The sequence below is a fragment of the Sciurus vulgaris genome, assembly GCF_902686455.1.
Source record: "Sciurus vulgaris genome assembly, chromosome: 2".
Taxonomy (NCBI): Eukaryota; Metazoa; Chordata; class Mammalia; order Rodentia; family Sciuridae; genus Sciurus; species Sciurus vulgaris.
In genome coordinates, this window is record NC_136462.1 from 198,789,003 (window position 1) to 198,808,059 (window position 19,057).

General features: G+C 58.2%; 1 protein-coding gene across 1 annotated transcript in view; it reads right to left on the minus strand.

The window, feature by feature from the left end:
- The window catches only part of BMP7 (bone morphogenetic protein 7), a 70,290-nt gene that overhangs the window by 15,645 nt on the left and 35,588 nt on the right, over positions 1–19,057 (minus strand). The window contains exon 3 of the mRNA XM_079129443.1: positions 6,162–6,310. Within this exon, the coding sequence (XP_078985569.1) occupies positions 6,162–6,310 (149 nt within the window). The remainder of the gene's footprint in view (positions 1–6,161; positions 6,311–19,057) is intronic.

Consider the following 19,057-nt stretch of genomic DNA (forward strand, 5'->3'; position numbering starts at 1 on the left):
TGCACTTCGCAGTGATTTCTTCTGTGAACAGGGAGGGTGGGGAGGGACCCCAGGGGCCAGGACAGGAAGCTGGAGTCCTCCGCTCGGGAACCAAGGGGCAGGTGCTTCTACAGCAGACTCTGGAGGTGGAAAGCAGCACCAGGAGAGTGGGCTACTGGCCTGCAGGGCAGCAGGAAGGCCTCTCAGCAGCACGCAGGACTCCGGGCACACCCTCTCCTGCAGCACGGACCCTCGCTCACTGCCTCCTCCTGGGAGAACGTGAGCCCCGTGACAGCCAAACCTTGGTCTTGTTCAGGCTGTTTGTTGAGTGAATATGTGTGATTCCAACATGAGCCAAGAGGCTGTCAGATACAGCAAGCCATTGCTAACAACCAGATGTGGCAGCGGAGAGATCCACATTGCTCCCGTCCCAGCATGTGGGGCCGGGAGCCAACGTACATTTAGGGTCCATGAAAATATTTTAATGTCCCTTAAAACATAAGACAAAACATGAACTTTGAGTATCAAAGAAAATGTTTTAGTGCTTAATTCAGCCAGGATTATATCCATCTTTATATCAACACAGTCATAAAACACACTTTTTAATTTTTTTTAGTGGAAGAGGAGTCCAGGGAAGTCACACGTTGCCCGGACTGTCGTCCAGGGCGCCAGCCCTGGAGAGGGCTCTTTAAAAGGTTCTTTTATTCCCAGGGAAGGGGGCAGTGAGGACAGCCAGTAGGACCCAGCATGTGCGGGCACACGTCCAGCTGACCCTGCCAGGCACTGCCCCTCGAGCCCCACCCACACCTGGCTCCCGGTGACCACATTCCGGTGAAGAGCAAGGAGACTGGAGTGGGGCCATCCAGTCCACCTGGACTGGTCAATTCCTCCTCTTTCTCGGCCTCAGTCTCCTGGTTAGCATAATGAGGTGGTAACAACGGGGCTCCCCAGGCAGGGTCAGTGTGAGGACCAAACGAATCGACGGTGATCACAAAACACGACCACCGAACCTAAGGCCACGGGCACAGAGGTGGTGCGGCCCAGGGCTCAGCGGCCTCCAGAGCTCACCCTCTTCCTACTGACCACAGGCACAGCAGCGGCGCTGTGTCCAGGGAGCAGACAAAGGGACAGGCAGGGAGAACGCCGGGGACCCTGGAGCCACCCGGCACCCTGCAGCTCGGGCCTGGCTTCTGCACTCCTCCCTGCCCTGACAGGGCTGCGCTCCACTCGCCTTGTCCAGCTCCCTCCGGGGTACAGGACATGGCAGTGGTCACCTCCCCCCTCTTCTGTACAAAGGGAAAGACCAACAGAAACCAGTCCTGTTCCTGAGGCGCCACCCTTGGGGGTGAGGTGTGCAGCCCGGCCACCTCCAAGGAGAGAGGAGACGCGGGTGCCCGGAAGGCTTACAGGGCTCTCCCTCCCACTCAGGCAGCACGCTGGCCAGAGCAGAGCCCAGCTGGGACGCGGCGATGACTAACAGGAGGGCCACAGCTGGAGAAGAGGGAGCAGCACAGGCTTCCTGGGTGGTCTCAGAAGGGCCCCTCTGGCCCCAAGACTCCACCGGGACCAGATGGGCAGGAAGCCAGAGCAAGCCCAGCTTCGGGCCTCGAGCCCCTGGTGACCAGGCTCCCATCAGGCCAATGTCAGGTTCTTACAGAAGCCCTGGGATGCCTGTGTCTCAGGAGGACGGAAGGGGTCTGGCTGGATGGCTACCAGCCACCTGCCCAAGGGATGGGAGGAAATGGAGACCCGAGGGCAGCTGGCCCCAGGGAGCCTCTCCTTCCATGCATAGCAGCCCAGCGGCTGCCAAATGCCACAAGGCTCCTCCCTTCCTGGGTGGGGACCAGGCACAGGTGCTGCCAGCCCTGGCATGGCCTCTCCAGGTTCCCATCCCCAGCTGCCATCCAAGACAGGGAGCCTCCCAGGGTCAAGGTGAAGAAGGTCCCCAGGGCAGGCAGGCACTGCGCTGCTGGCTTAGGGCCTGGCACGCAGTAGGTACACAACCAGCGCTGACTCGTTAGCAGACCCCAGGGCTTTCGGCTGTGTAAGTATCTGATGGAAAGTCATGGACCCAGACCCAAGTGGAGCCCACTTGCCCCAGACACAGGCACAGCCTGCGCCAAGACTCCACTGGGACCAGATGGGCAGGAAACCAGTGCAAGCCCAGCAAGGCCCTAAGCTACCCAAGAGACTGATGGGAAAAGGCACACCCTGGGCCCATCCCCAGGGGTTCCCACTGGTGGGGACATGTTGGGATGGCTCCTGCTGTATCTCGTGCCTTCAGGAGGTCCTGATCAGCACCCCTGGAGGTCAACACAGTGGGGAGCACGGAATGTTCCCAGCCGTGCACCTGGCCTCCAGCAATGCTGGACTCACTGGTCTGAGCTCATCCCCAAGGTCCAGAAACGCACAGCCAACTGGCCTTTTGCCTCTGATGGTCTGAGGGGGTGGTTCTTCCCTGACCAGGGTAACCACACCAAACTTGCCCCCGGGGATGCACTGCACCTGGACAGGTGCCCAGCCCGCAGACAGGATCCAGAGGCCGCCAGGCATGGAGAGGGTCTCCAGATGGGCTGGAGAACGAGGAGCCCTGGAGGGCTCCCAGGTGCTTAAACCTCCCCATGCCGTGGGCATATTAATAATGACACCCACTGCATGGTGATGGTAGGCGTCACCAGAAACGACAGGCAATGCCCTTTGTGCCTGGTGGCCAGCACGTGTTAAGCAACCAAGCACTTCACTCGCATGAGATCATCTGATCCCGCGCAACCACCCCCAGAGGTGGAAACTATTATCAGCCCCATTTTCCAGATGAGGGACACGCAGTGACTCACCCTGGGTCACAGGGCTAGAAACAGCAGGGCTGGCGCTACAGCCAGGGCAGTCCCAAGCTCTGAGCCCTGCACCCTGCGACTTCAGCGGATGACGAGCCTCAGCCACAGCCCGGGTGGGGCCGAAGCTGGAGGCCGGGGGGGGGGGGGGGGGGCAGAAGGAATCTGGTGTTGGAAGAAAGCGGGGAGCACCGGACTGACGTCAAGAGGAACTGATCCCAGGGTTGGCGTCGCCTATGAGGAAATCAGCCCTGGGCCACACAAGCCAGCAGGACCAGCAGGACGGACACACAGGACCCCCTGGGTCAAGTTGGCAGGGCTAGCCGGTATCTGCGAGTTCAGAGAAACAGTCACTCTGAAGAGGGGGATGAAGGCCATTCACCTCGTGACTTCACTTTCATCCATTCCCCATAGTTCCCCAGGGGCATTTTGGGAAAAGGAGACTCAGAGGACTCTGTTGCCAAATAAGCTTGGAATTCCTCCACGCCATAATTCCAGTCCAGAGATTCCCAAGGGACCCTAGCAAAATAAAGGCTCTGATAGGTCCTGCAGAGAATCCCGTTTAGCTTCTCGTCAGCACTCCTCACACAACTGACCACGAAGCCCTTCTCCCGTCCCTAGGGCACTATCAACACTGTAGGGGACACAGTTTGAGAAATGCTGGCACAGAACAGAGCTTGCAAACTTTTCTTTAAACGACATTTCTGAAAATAATAACTGTTCAGCTTGGACTCTGCGCCAAACATTTGACTTTGCTGCTACAGCACTCAGGCAGGCCACCCAGGGCAGAACAGCAACAGATGAACCCGGCAACGCAGCTGTCAATGGACACTAAACTGGGAACTGCACATCACCTCCGTCCCCAGACGTCCTTCTTTCAATTTTCCCCAGGCATTTAAAAATATACGGGCTGGGGTGTGGCTCAGCCAGCCCCGGGTTCCATCCCCAGCACTGCAACAGAACATACGTATGAAATAATATATAATAGAACGTGCGTGTGCGTGTGTGAGTGGTGTGTACAACATTTTCCTCTCACAGGTGCCCAAAAAGGGCTACCGGCTGAAAGTGGTCAGCAAGGTTCAGTTATAGAGCAATGGAAAACTCCAGTTCTTTCTAGAACCCCCTCTCAAGTCTCAGGGACATGGAAAGGGGATGAAGAAAGGAGAGAGGACGGGGGCAGCTTCAGGAGATAGAAGGCCTGGAGAGCAGGGTCCTCCTGTGTGGCCTGCAGCCTTGGCTGAGGGTACTGAAACTCAGGCAGAGGGGGCATTCTGGACAGACACACACCTAGACCCCCACAGGCCTTAGAAATTGTTCCCACTCCTCACTTTCTACTGCCCTGTTGCTGAGAAAGAGGTAGAAGATGTACATCAGGGGCACTTTCATTACATCAGCCCCAAGATTCTGGCTATTTTTTCCCCAAGCTCCAGACTAAAGCGGTGGCCCCAGAGAGGAAGGAAAAGAGGCAGAGTCCAGAAACGGTCGAGGAAATGGTGATTAAACCAGCTCTGGTGTCTGGATCCACAGACGGCAGGGGTAAGAACAGCACGTGCAGAGGAAACCAGGCCTGGAGGAAGAAACGCTTCACCTCACCAGGAGAGGAGCAAGGTGACCTCCAGGTGCCATCTGTCCTCCTCAGGTCAGCCAGGACGGGCAAGCCTGAGACCTTGAGCCGGCCAGGAGTAAGCAGGCTCCCTCACAGGTAGGTAAGCGCGCACACGACTGGCCTCTGAAGAGGGCCAATTGAAAATGTCTATCGCAATGGCGACAGGCAATGTCTCTTCCAGGAATTTATCTAGAGTTACATCCGCTCCACTGGAAAAGGACCTGCGTGCTGGAGTCTGCTACTGCAGCCCTGTTTGTAAGAGCAGGAGACTGGAAAACCCCCAGCGTCCACTCCAAAAGGCAGTAACAGCTACAACTGCAGCTCTCCTTCGTGGGTCCTGTAGTCAGGCCGTGTTCTAAGTCCTCTGAACTCAAAATATGATCCAGGGACCTGCAGCCTCAGCATCCCCTGGGGACTGTCTGGAAAGGACCCTCGCCCAGACCGGCCCATTCAGAATCTGCATTTTAACAAGATCCCTGTGCAGTCCCCGGGCACATTAAGGCACTATTTTAAAAACTCTTCTCATATGAACTCATAACAATGCCCAGACCCTCTCGTCACCTGCATGCCGGAGATGAGGAAGCCAGGGCTCTGACAGGTTAGGGAAGTTGTTCAAAGTCACACAGTGAAGGTAGAGCAGAGCACATGGACCTACGCAGTCACAAAACAAACTAGGAAGCTGTTTGATGACGGGCAGCACCCATCTCCAAGATGAGCTGTCAAATGAAGAACATGCTCATCATCATTTAAAGGATAAAAGGAAAGTGGAATCTACCTGTAAGCCCTCGAGCACCCCAACAGCATCTCTGAAAAGGAGGAATTTAGCAACAGGAAAGAGGAGTTGCCTCTGGGAAGTAGAACTCAGCAGCTGAGGGAAGGAAGTCAGAGGGAAACTATTCACTGTCACACATTCCCATACTGTGTGACTATGAGGTCATGGGCCTGTATTTCCTGTTCCAAAATAAGTGAAAACAAAAATATATATATTTTTTCCCCTTAAAACTGGTGAAAGGAAGAAGCTACATGCCCAGAAACCGCTACCATTCAATTGGAAACACCATTTGTGGGAAGGAGAAATTGGCACAGCAGGCCACCAGCTCCCCACTCATCTTCCTGTCTGCCCTTCTCACGGGGCGAGGGCTGCAGGGGAGTGACAAGTCCTGGGGAGGCCCATCTGCAATGGACTCCTCAGGACTGGGGACTCAGAACCCGTAACAGGGAAGGAGCTGATGCTATGGCAGGAGCGGTGGTCCTTAGCCAGGGGCAGGTCTGTCCCACAGAGGACGTCTGGCAGCGTCTGAAGACATTCCGGGTAACATCTAGGAGATACTGTGGAGTCTGGCAGGTAAGAGGCCACGGGTGCCATGATTGTGCCCCAGGACCCGGGACAGCCCAGACTGCAGGCATCGCGAGGAGGGCAAGCTGCACCAGCACTCGGATCGCTGTTTACCAGGGTGCCTCAGAGCCTGGCCAAGGTGAGGTTCAGATAGAGCAGCTCTGGGGCAGCCCTACTTCTGCATCTCTGCCAGGAGGAATCCCCCGCCCCCCTGATGTGGGTCCCGTCTTTGAGCAGTGAGCGAGGGCGGTGGCCCAACTCCCTGTCTCCTGAACAGGGGAAGCGGCTGCTTTGGGTGTGGACGGAAAGGCTGGTGGGAGAGGGGAAAGCCTGCTCCAGACGCAAACAGCCCCGCGCTGCCGAGGACCTCATGCCCGAGCACCAGTGGTGGCGGTGGCCAGGGACTCACCATCTAGAGTCTCCACGGAGAGCTGCAGGCCCAGGTTGTGTCTGGGGTTGACCACCCAATGGTTGCTGGTGGCTGTGATGTCAAACACCAGCCAGCCCTCCTCGGAGGCCCAGAGGGTGCGGCTGTCGAGCAGGAAGAGGTCAGACTCCCTGTGAGAGAGAAGAAGAGACACAGGCCCACAGTTAGCTGGGTCACTGCTCAGCTACCCCAACAGCCAAGGCTCAGCAGAGAGGAGAGTCTGTGGGACACAGAGCCAAGGGGCCCACTTGTTTTTCAAAAGTGAGTTCATCGGACCAAGACCCAGGCACAAAGACCCCCTCAGGAGTGGCGGGGCGAAGGAACACAGAAGAATCACAAAGAGACACACAAAGGGGACAGGAGCTGCTACCACGTAACCTCGTTCCACCACGTATCGGGGGACGGGTTCTCTTCTAGCAAGAAGAGTAATCAAGACAGCTGAGGCCTGAACCCTGTGTGTTGCTTGGAGGGACAGGGGGACAGAAAGTGACAGTGGCTGGCTTTTTCACCCTGTGTCTAGCAGTATCCCCAGGGCTCCACACAGCTCACGTGATCCTCATGACCCTCAGGGATGGGGATGTTCTTTCCACTTAGTACATGGTAAAACCATGACTTGCCCAAGGTTAGTTAGCCAGGAAGTGGCCAGACTGGGCACCAAGCACCAAAGCAGACACTCTTCACCTCTAGGTCACGCGGCTTCTTCACAAGCCCACCACGTGTTGGGAGCTGGGCTCCTGGACCCACAGTATTATAGAAAACACCTTTCAATTCTCCCTCACCTCTTGCAGAAGCAAAATGGGTAAGACCACAAATCATCCTGTGGGAAATGGAGGACGGAGAGATGGATAGGTGGATGGATGGATGGACAAAAGAGTAAGTGGGTGAATGGGTGAATGAGTGGGTGGGTAGGTGGGGAAACTGGCAGATGGATGGGTGGCTGGATGTTTGGATAGGGAGATGAGTGGATGGAGAGGTGGGTAGATATATTCTGCACACAAGATCTTCATAAGATCTCTTATGAGCATTTAATTATGAAGACTCAGTTTTAATACTTTGGGTCCTTCAACAGTCAGTTAAACTTTAACAGTCAGTTAAACTGGAACCCCGCATTGTGCCTGGCATTGGGGTATGATGGTGAATAACGCCAGACTGCCCCTACCCCAGGGCACTGGTAGTCTCTGTCATCCCTGGAGTGAACTCAATTTCCTTGGAATCAAGGTGAATTTTCTCTGCTAATACAAAAAGATGCGGGATGCAGCAACTCTTCACTGAGCACTTACCACATGCCAAGCTCTGGGTTGAAAGGCCTGACCAGCGTCCTCTCATTGAGTCTTACAACAACTCTACAGGGTGAATAATCTTGCCCATGCCATTGTTCAGATCTCGAATTGAGGCTCAGAAAGGTGGAGTTGTTTACCCAGGGTTATGCCACTGGGACAGAGTCCAGGTAGGTGGAACCCAACCAGGCTGCCTGCAAGCCCAAGCTTGCAACGTCACGAGAAGACAGAGCTTCTGGACATTACCGTGGCTCTGGTGTAGCTCATTACAAAACACCCCACTAAACCTGCTGCAACCAAGCAGCACATGCCCATCTGGATGAGGCACATGTCTCAGGTGCTCCCCAGTCCCCTCTTCCTACTAAAGAACTGCCAATCATCCCCAGTCATCACCCCCGTCAGCCTGGAGACCTCTGAGTGCGGCAGCTGAATGACGACTGCAGCAAGCCACAGCGCACTGGACACTCGCCAAGCGCATCAACAAGCACAGCACAGGAAACAAGTCTTTGTATTAGCCAGCGACTCGAATTAGTTTAACTCGGAATGCAGTAGCAATGTGTTGGGGGATGAACAGGCCACAGGGAAGCCCAAACAGGGCTGAAGAACCAGGCTCAGAAAGAGCGCACCAGGCGGTGTAATGGTGCAGGCTGGAAGGAGAGAGCCTGAGCTGCTTCCCCTCTTTATATCTCTCTGTCCAGAAGTCTGGAGTCAGAATTTAGTTGGCTGGTCAGGTCACACTCTGTGGTACGGGGGCACATCACACCAGTTCCAGGAGGGGGAGGTAGGACTTTTCCCCACCCCGTGCCCCTAAAATCCCACTTTTTAAGTAATACTCAACAGTCCTGGAACTGGATTCAGAAAGTGTTGAATTCCATCGTTGGTCTGGTCTGAATATTAGTGTCCCTCCCAGAACTCCTGCTGAAACTTAATCCCCAGGGTGGCAGTACTGAGGGGTGGGACCTTTCAGAGGTGCCTAGGCCAGGAGGACTCCCCCATACGTGGATTAGCCCTGCCTCCAGGGAGGGAGCTCATCCTCTTGGTCTTCCCTCCCTTCACCCCATGAGGACACACAACGAGGCGCCATCTTGAAGCAGACGGACCCTGGCCAGACGCCCAGCCTGCCGATGCCTTGGCCTGGGACTTCCCAGCCTCCAACCATGAACCATAAATTCCAACTCGTTAGAATCACCCAGGCTCAAAAGTGGCTCTGCTTTTGTCAAAGGAACACAAATGGTCTAAGACAATGGCACCGGTGTGTGAATGCTCTGTGGCCGCTGATCTCAGAACCCAACGAAACAGCGCACACCAGACAAGGTCACCCCCAGCCAGCCACAGCGGAGCTCCTCCTGACCTGCCAGAGGCCCATAACACAGAAAGGTTCCGGCAGCAAAGACGTCTCCCTAGAGCCACCTGGGATTTTAAAGTCCCTGTGTTTCTTCTCCAATGTGAATCGAGATTACGGGTCAGCTTTTCAGGCCCATTTATTTACTTCTGCTCCTCCCAGGGCCCTTTTAGAAGTCATTTCAGGACTTGCTTGGGGGTGTTCACATGGCTTTCAAACAAGGATTTCCTCTGTCTTCATCTCCAGTGTGCCTTGATGGCTTTCCTGGCCCTGGAGAGTTCCCAAGACCATCAGTGCACCAGTTAGCTGCTCTGGACAACACACAGATGGCAGCAGGCACATCCAAGTCAAAACAGGCTCCCCACTGAGCCGGCTCCCAGGCCCCACAGGAAACATCCACACCTTAGCACAGAAGTCACAAACCTGGGCGGTGATTCTGCTGGAAAATCGTTATTTGCAGGAAAATGTGACCAGATATCTGGACGGGCCGGCGTGGACAGTAAAACAATGAACGGTAACTGAGGGAACAGCACTAGGCCTTGCGCAGCGGAGGCCCTGCCAGACGATACTGAGCGCTCTCATCACAGGCCAGGACACCGAGGCCAGATGCCGCAGGCTAGCGCTGACTCACCCGCACCAGCGGAGCGAGGCGGCTCCCGGCCCCCAGCCACGGTGCGCAGTGTGTCCCAGGCACGCCTGCAGGCCGGGCCTTCTCCGAAGGCGCAGGAGAGGGGAGTCCTGTTGAGGCGGACCACGTGTGCTGGACACTGGCTTCACCTGCAGGCGTGAGGCTGGACACAGGGAGCCCAGGTGGGACTGCATGTCTGGGCACCATCACAAGAGCAGCCGTCCTCACGACAGGAGAGCCCTGAATGGGCGCTTTGTGACAGGTTTATTTACCTTGCACACAACAGCCTCCCTGACCCAGCCCAGGGAGAGCGGAGGGTGGGGAAGGCATCCCAAGGAACAGGAAGGGATTCTTCCCCCTCTGCCACTCCTGAAAACCCAGGTGCTTTCCAGACTGTTCTCTGACTCTCCCCCACAGCTCCAGACCCTGGTAAGGCTGTGGGCCGGTCACACAGAGGATCGTGGCGGGGGAAGGGGAGGCCACGAGCCCACAGGGCAGGCCTCGTTCTCGGCAGGACCAGGCCCGCACAGGGGATCTGCTGGCAAACGAGTACGGAAGGCAAGCCAACGCGTTAGCTCGCCGTCTGCTGAGGGCCAGAGACCAGCCAGCGCGAGTCCTGCTGCCTCACAGCACGTGGGGTGCAGCAGATGGCCGAGGGACGCAGGTCCAGGGGCAGGGAAGAGCTGGTCCTGGGCCTCGGTCTGCTCCTCTGCAGAGCAGGGACAAGGTCATTCTTGTGGACAACTGGGGAGAAGGAAGGAAGGCTAGCCGGGCCACAGAGGCCAGCGCTCCTGGTGTCGGGGGGTGCAGCCGGGGATGTGGCTCTCCCTGCCACACTGCAGGAATTCCAGGTGGGCTCCAGAGGTTACACGGCTTGCCCAAGACCCTCAAAATGCCACGCATCCATCCAAGGACCGCTCACCTCTGACCCCAAAACTTGCCAGACAAATGTGTAAGGATGTTTGCAGTTGTGCGAGGCTGTCTGAACACAGGACCACCGGCACATCCTGCTGTCTGCCCCCCCATGCCGTTCTTGTGGAGTCTGCGCCCATCTCTGAGGTCCACTGTGCCTGGAGGACCCAGGGAGTGAACCCTGCTGGTCGAGGGGCATGAAGGCTTGGAGCAGGTCTTGGTTCTGCCCCTGGGAAGTCACTGCATGGGAAGCCCAACTGCAATGGTGAAGGCGGAGCCCACCCGAGGGGAGAGAGCAGAGGCCACAGAGGGTGAGGGTCTGCAAAGGGACCAAGAGGGAGGAGCCAGGCAGCCCCGGCCAGGGCCAGTGTGGGCGGTCTCGCCTCCTCAGGGGCCATGCAGGCACTGCCCACCCGGAGCAGAAGAACCACTGGCTGAGCCCTGCACAAATCACCAGCAATACAGCAAACGTTTCGAGCTGCTACCTGGGTGGCCAGATGCAGACAGATCCAAACGAGGGTCACAGCTTATGATACAAAGGCCAAAGTTACCTCCTAGGGACTGGCCAAGACATCACGGCACATCCAAGGCAAGAAGCCCTGCACAGTCACTTGGCAGGACCTGTCGCTCCACATGGTGATGAGGGAACGCAGAGTCGGGAAAAGGGGCCGTGAAACAGAGTGTGTCTTAGACGTCTCTAAGACGAATGCTCAGATCAGCGTGAGAAGAAATGGAGACTTTCAAGAGCTGAGCAGGCAGGAAAGAAGTCAAAGGAGGAGCGAGAGCTCTCCTGGTCCTCACGCCAGGCGGCAGCACCGCTCTCACCAGGCTCTCCACGCCAGCAACAGTGACCCCTCCTCACTTTAGCCAGAAAGAGGAAGAAGGGACGTTCCAAAGCTGCCCAGTACAGCCAGCGTGTAGCCGACGCTGCGCAGACCACTGAGCAGACGCTGCGCTAGGGAAGTGTCACAGGCGGCCCGGGACACGTGACAAGATGCTGGACACCACCAGCTGTTAGGAAGATGTAAGTGGAGCTACGAGAAGGCACGCCACACCCTCTGGGAGGTCAGAATGAGAAGCTCAGACACGACTGCATTCAGGAGGATGTGAAGAACGTGGACCCACACGCTGGCCGCGGGAGGGGAGATGGTGCGGTCACTTAGAAGACGGCCGGACAGTTTCTCAAAGGTGAAACATAGGCGTTATTACCAAATGGCCAACTAACTCTACCGACCAAGAGAAGTGCAAACTGACGCCCAGGCCAAATCCCACACACAAACGTCCGTTGCACCATGCACAGCAGCAGGAACGTGGAACCAGCTTAAAGGCACTGACTGATGAAAAGACAAAGAAAACGGTGAATCCCATGACGGAGTATCATCTGGCAGCGAGAAGGCGGGACGTCCTGGCACGGGTACAACACAAAGCCCGACATCGCGGGCTCAGCCAAAGAAGGGAGACAGAAGGCCACGCATCGCTGGCTCCGTTTGTACAACAGGGCAGCACAGGGGTCCACTGAGACCGGAGGCGGGCAGAGGGTCCAGGGCTGGGCAGGGTGCCGGCGGGTCTGGGCCTCCGGGGTGAGGCACGTGATCTAAGGTGCCACAGTGCCACCGTGTGCACACAACCCTGAAAGTACCAACCACTGACCCGCACGCCCAGCAAGAGGGCCTGGGATGGCAGGTAAATCGCGTTTCAACAATGCCGGATCTTCTAAATGGGTAAGAGAGAAACAAGCCCCAGTTCAGAGCGCCATCATGCAAGTACCTGTCCCCCGCCTGGGCGTGGACAGCGAGGCCCTCTCCCCCGAGCTCGCCGAAACATCGCAGCCCAGCCGGGTCCCGCTGGAGGACGCTCCTGCCCCTTCCCCACACTGCTTCTGAGTACAGAGGGGGTGGCAAGACCCAGGTCCACTTCTGACCCGCTCTGCCCAGCTCTGCCAGAGCCTCTGCGGACCCCCACTCCCAGACCCTGGCGAGGTTGATGTGAATCCGCCAGCCTGGGCCCGGGGCGTGAGTGGGCTGCACCTACCCCGGGGGCGGCGGGAGGAGCCGCCCATCATGCTGCAGTTTCCAGCCCGCTCGGCCCACTTCCCCTGGAAAGTTCTACCCCATGGAAAGTGGGTATTTTAAAATCTCGAGTGTAGGAGGGAAGTCCTTTTTTTACTTTCTGGCTACTGAGGCTATTTAGAGGCTGTGACCTCAAGGGCCTTCACCCAGGACCTCCCTCTGGCAGAGAAAGATTCCACCGTGGGATCGAGGTGTCACCCCTCAAACCAGGACCTCAGAGGAACTGCCAAACGCGCACGCGCTCGACTCCAGGGAAGGCAGCCCTGACACCAGCCCTGAAAACCAAGCTGAGTCTGAAGTCTGAGGACGTCCCTGGCCCTGGGCACTCCAGCTATAATTAGAGGCCACAGGAAAGGTGGATTCCATCTGGGTCCTGCAGCGCCCACGCTGCCTTGTCACTCAGGACGGTCCACCTCCCATCGCAGGGCCCGGCTTCAGGGCTGTGGGGACTGTGCCTCCTGCCAGTCAGTGGGTGTCCAGGGCCTGGTGGGTTGAACAGGACCCGGGAACCACTGCAGCCTTTTCAGTCTTGGGCTCTGCAGACCCTGGGGCAACGGGGTTCCATCTTGTGTGCAGACTGCCGGGGACCGAACGGGAATCAGAATCCAGTTCTTGGCCATAATCCGGGTGGTGTAATGAAAACATGGCTCTCCACACCCCTGTCGAACTCCCCAGGGACTCAGATGCAGCCCACCACCAACAGGGAGCAGGTGAAGCTGGGCTTAGAGGGACACTCGGCATTGTCTACAGGCTCTCTGGGAGGCACCTAGCACCAGGTCCCAGGGCGGCAGTCCCCGTCCTCCCACCTCCAACACTGCTACAATCCCGATCCCATCTAACAGACGAGGTGGGACAGGCCAGGAGTGAGGTGTCCTCGGCCAGTGTGCACAGGCCCAGGCAGAAAGCCACAGGGTGCGTCCGCCCACCCAGGGTTAGGGGAGGCAGGTGGAGGATGTGAGCACCCCATGTCAAGAGGCCCGGTCACCACAGGAAGGAAAGCGGGCTTCATATTACGAGGTGGGCAGCATAACATGCCCCTCCAAGGTCCCAGGGCAGGCTCAGACCCTTGAGTGCGCCATCTTATGTGGCCGGAAGGGTTTACAGGTGGGATTGAAGGAAGGATTTGAACTGAGAGAAGATTCCGGATTATCCAGATGGGCCCAGCGTCATATCAGAAGTCCTCATGAGCAGGAGGCAAAGGAGGGGAGGTGGCCATGACAGCAGAGGCCAGGGGGCATGAGCCCCAGCTGAGGAGGAGGTGGCCTGTCCTGCCTGGACAAGGCCAGGAGGCAGATCCTCCCAGGGCCTGCAGAAGGCCCCCAGCCCTTCTAGCCCATGGCGTGGGGCACCAGGGAGACCCACTTCAGACCCCAGACCCGCAGCGCTGCAGGAGAGCACACTGAATCGGCAGTAAGGCTCCAGCCTCCCCTGACATCCTCTAGTCCTTGGCTCTGCGAGGAGCGAGAGAGGCGGGGTCCTGGGTCCAGAGCTGGGAGCGTATCACGGCACAAAGGCAAGTCATGAAAACCGGACCCAGCGCAGACAGAGGGGTCCCCTGGGTGGGGAAGAGAAAGGAAGGCCTGGCCCTGGCGCAGGTGCGTGAGAGGACACTCTGTGAGCACCAGAAGGACGTGCAGGGCCGAGGCAGACGGGGGGCTGGACACACTCCTGGCAGAGGGAAGAGAGGCTGGGCAGCGGGGTGAGCGAGACCAGCAGGAGACGGCAGGTGGCAGGGGAAGTCCAGAGCCGAGTGGCACGGGGAGTTTCAGGCAGGTTCTCCCTGCGCTGACCGGCACCCTCGCTCTGTGCTCTGGAAACGGGACACTGCTGTGAACTGCTGCTGGGCCCCAGAACATTCCTCAGAAGAGGCATCAGGGGAGAGCGGCCACAAGAGGTGAGGGCTGAGCCGCTGTGGCTGGAAGGGCGGTCGGGCCAGCGCAGACACCGGCCTGCAGGGAAGTGCGGGAGCAGGTCAAAGGGCCCCGGAGGAAGCTGGCCTTGGCTACCGGAGGCTTCCAGATCGCTGAATTGGGCCAGGGTGCCCTCCTGTGCCCGGGCTGGGAGCACCCATCATCGACTTCAGGGAATGCCCTGCCTTTCCACCAGTTGCCCCTGAGACAGGAGGGTGAAGCCAGGGAGCCGGAGCTTTCTGAAGCACTTTCTCAAGGCTGTGCGCATCCAGGAAGGCTAGAATCAGGTCTCCGGGGAGGAGGCGGAAACGCACACAAAGCGGACGGAGCTGGGCGGTCCACGGCCGTCCACCACTGCAGGGTCCAGCCGGCCCCACGTCTAGGGAGCCCACCGGGCATGTGCGGAGGGAATAGGACACCCCTGTCCAGCACCCAGGAGGCTGCTGTGGTCAGGGCCATCAAGTCCTGGACCTCAGTTGCCCCAGTTGCAACAGGAAGGGTCTAGAGCTCATGGAGGTCTCAAAAGACACATTAGAAGTCAACAAGTCTCTGTAGTTAAATGCAGTTGGGAACGCCGGGTGACACACTGCTTCTCAGGGGACTTCCAGGGCACATTAGCACTTGAAGGCCCTGACAAGTCCTGCTGCAAAGAAATGTGTACCCCAGCAACAGAGGGGGTCTAGAAGCTCTCCAGCTGTGCTATGACAGGTGGGGCGTCGGGAGGGAAGGGAATTGGGAGGGAAGGGAATCACGGGACACGGAGAGCGCGCCCCATCGGGACGAGCTGCCAGCGAGCGAGCAGATGTCTGGGTGGAACGCGCATCCTTTCTGTGCGGGTGTCCCAGGGTGGTCCTTGGGTCACACTTTGGGTGACCTGGGATGGCAGGCATCACACACAAGCTCTGAGTGGAGGAAAGCAGGAGTGGAGTCCCAGCGGAGAGGCCCTGGGCAGCCTGACCTCTATCTGGAGGCTATCTTGTTTATGAAATGTGGATGACAATGAGGATGGTTCTGGGGATGACTAGATGCCACCACAGTGCCAGGGGCTCAAGGCCCCAGCTGTTTGGAGCAGACCCCCATGTAACGTGAATCTCACCACTGGACTGACCCAACCCCAGCCCTAAAGCAAGGAGCTCACTACCACATGGTGCAGACCCTGGTTCCAGAAGCAATGACCTTAGATCCAGGGAGCGTGCGGAGTCACACACCTGGACAGTAGGTGCTGGTGCCCTGCCCCAGGTGAGGTGCTGTCATCGGGAGCCGGTGGCCAGGGAGCGCGCCCGGACCCCCCCCGGCAGAAGTGAGCCAAGGGTGCCCCTGGAGGAGCCTCGGGCCCCTCCTCCACCTCTCAGCCGCCGCTCGCTCCTCGGGGCAGCCTGCACAGGATAAATCACGCTGCCTCAACCCCACGAGCTCCGGGTAACACGCAAGCTGCCTTGGCGTTCTACAGTTAGGAGACTGAGCAACCGACCCAGAAACCGCAGGGAGAGAGCGAGGCACTGCCCAACTTCCAGGGGGCACACGGGGCTGCAGAGGGCCTGTCCCTCTCGATGCACACTCTGCCCGCCCCGCCGCCTTCGGGCCCTCCTCTGTGCCAGCCGCCACCCCACCACCAGCCTGGCGCATGCTGTCCCCCGGCCTGGCGCACCATTCCTGACCCCCACCTACAGCTCCCCAGGGACTGGACACCCTCAGAACCCACATCCCCCCTGCGGCCCCAAGGCCACATTTCAGGGGAGCTAAAGCTGTTCTTAGGGTTCCCCCTCGTCCCCCACCCATGTTAAGCTCCTCGTTGGCAAAACACAACTGCACTTGCCCTGCACCCAGCACCCAGGGGAGCAGAGGGAGCCTGGAGGACACGTGGACGGTGCATGGTGCCTCCAGGCCCTCTGCAGAGAGGAGGATGCCAGCCTCGCCGGCCGAATTCCCTTCCAATAATTCCTGGGATTCAGGAAGAAGAGCAAATGCGTCTCCTGCTGGGAAAGCACCTCGGAAACGGCCCAGTCCCCTGGGCACCTCAGCCCTCCAGCTCTACCGCAGCCCTGGGAGCCGCTCCAAGTCACAGGCTGGTCTTTCAGACTGGCCAAGGGAGACCCTGGCCAGGCCCTAGGCACCTCCACAGCCTGCCCCCCGAAGGACCTGGGGACTGTGGATTCAGGCCGTCAAACCACCCCAAACTGCCCCCGTCTGGAAATCGTCCGATCTTTGGACTTCCAGCTTCCCTTTCCTGTTTCCTGTCCCCTGTCACTCTTGGGTCACCTCCATTCCCCACGTCAGGAAAAACAGGCAGGGGCGGCAGTGAAGTATCAGGACACTGGGAGCCCCCACACCAGGCCTCACGGGAGGAGCCGAGTGTCCAAACAGCTCTGGGAAGTCCCACCGGGAAGGGCGGCTGCCTGTGTCTGGCGGCGCGGAGGTGGATCTTTCTAGACTTTCCCCGGTTGCCCCATTTCCTCCAGCCGCCAGCTCCAGACCCAAATAGAACAAGGTAAACTCTGCCTCTCCACAAACACACAGGATAAACAAACCAACACAAACAGCATTCAGGCTGCGTCATCTTCCCAACATAAAAAAAGGAGAGAAAAGAACCACAGGCTGATTTAAGGTTGCAAACCCAGAGACCAAAAAGCGCATGAGGCAAGAAGAGACGCACAAAGGAGACGGCCCCACCAGGGGTGTGTGGAGGAAAGCAAGGCCATGACCAGGCTCAAGACACGCAGAGGCAAAGGCAGCGGGGACATCTAGAAGCAGGTGCAGGGGCTGTGGGAGACTCATTCCGAGGGCAGTGTCCCCAGGCCAGAGGGGTGCCAGGAAGAGGGAAGCAAAGGGAAATGTCTCGCACTCAGCGCCAGGGCTGGGCCAGGTGCTACCCATCCTGCTGGCCACCCAGCAGTGGAGACCCTCATCCTGTCATGCTTCAGAGTCCCTCAGAGGCAGATTCAGAGTCAGGACGTGAAAGCAAGTAGTTTTGAGAGGTGACCCTGTGAAGCACCTGGAGGGCAGGGCAGGGGACAGGATGGAAATCAACCAAACGGGGCTCTGGGCATGCAGGACACAAACCATGGAGACCTCTGGGCCAACTGGGATGTGGGGGAGGCTGCAGATTCTACCACCAGCTCTGGTCACCATCCGGATGCACGTGGGCCTCACAGGACTCTACACTTGGTGAGCGGGCAGAGCGCTCCATGACGTGCGGTCAAGCGGGACTCCGCGCCATTGAGCGCTCTGCTGCCGCCATCTTGAAATCCTGGTCACATCTTCAACACACATTTCCCCTTGGCACTGGGCCTGCAAGCCACGCCCAGTCCTGGGAGCTCGTTTTTCAACCCTGGCGGCAGCATCGTCCAGCGCCCACGTCAGATCAGCTGGGATCAGACATGGGGCTAGTGCTGCCAAGTGGTTCTGACGACCGTTTGATTCACAGGCTGACCCAGAAGGCAGCCTGTGAGCTGTGGGAGCCGAGAGGGGGCGGCAGATGGGCAGTGTGACCAGGATGAGAGGCAGCAGGGGACAGGCAGCGCGGGCTTCCTACTCCACGAGCGCCAGCTCCAGCAGCCTCATCTGAGCCCTCAGAGTGGCCTCTCAAGACCCTTCCGCCCAGGAGGGCACCAGGCTCTACCAGCTCTGCTTCCAGGGGACTGGGCACTCCTGGGCATTGACCTGCCCCTGCCACTCCACCAGGGACCAACCTGCACCCCAGGGGACACGATGAAGTCTGGCAGTGTCTTGGCCTCACAGCTGTGTGAGGAGTGTGACTGGATCTAGTGGGGTGGAGGCCAGGGGAGCCACTGGACACCCTGATGCTCAGGACGGCCCGACCACAGAAAGAGACCAAAGGCCAGCTGTGCCAAAGCTAATGGCGGCTGATGGAGCCACAGATACTTCAGTCCCCAACCCCTGACAAAGGCAGGGGCGTGACTTTGTCTCCAGAACCACGCAGGGGTGAGCCCAACTCACCCTCCAGCCTCACTGGCCTCTGGGCCCTTTCCTGGAAGCATTTTCTGGTCATTCACTTCCAGTCCCATATGGTCCTTGCCTCCGTGTGGGCCTTGGGGAAGCCCAAGCTGAGACCAGTGGCCAAGAGGCTCCCCTTGGTGCAGCTTCACCGAGGAGTCGGGAAAAGCTCAGGTGCAGCAGGAAAGAGGCCTGAGATCCACTAGCAATGCCTGTCATGGCCCCGGGGGGAGAAGGGTGGCAGGTGTGCTGGAACGGAGGCCAGAGGTCAGCTTTCCTCCTCTTTCCTTGGAGTGATAAAACGGAAAGTCGTGATGGCCATTTTTAAGGAAGAAGAAGATGGGGTCGGGGGGTGGCAGCAGGAAGACGAAGGAGGAACCAGTGTTGGAAGAACCTCGGGCATTTACCCAGATGCCTACGTCTGGCCTGGACTTGGAATGACCAAGGTCCTTCTTGACCACAGCTGACTCTGGACACTGTCTGCCCAGCACCCTGTACCCCGATTCTTACAGAGTGAATATTTGAGCAGGCACTTTTCTTCCCAGCTACAGATGACCGCTTATGACCAAATTGAAAAATATGAATTCTCTTTGTCTCCTGCCAAAAAGGCTAAAGCAATTACAGGCCTGATATGAAACACAGATGTTAATACAGTTGGAAAAACAGGCTTCTACAGGCGAGCGGAGGTCCCGATTCAAGTGCCAGATCGAGTTATCCAGACGGCCGACCCCGGGTCCATCTCCCCAGATGCATTCCCCGCTCAGGAACCCGGGTCACAGCACACAC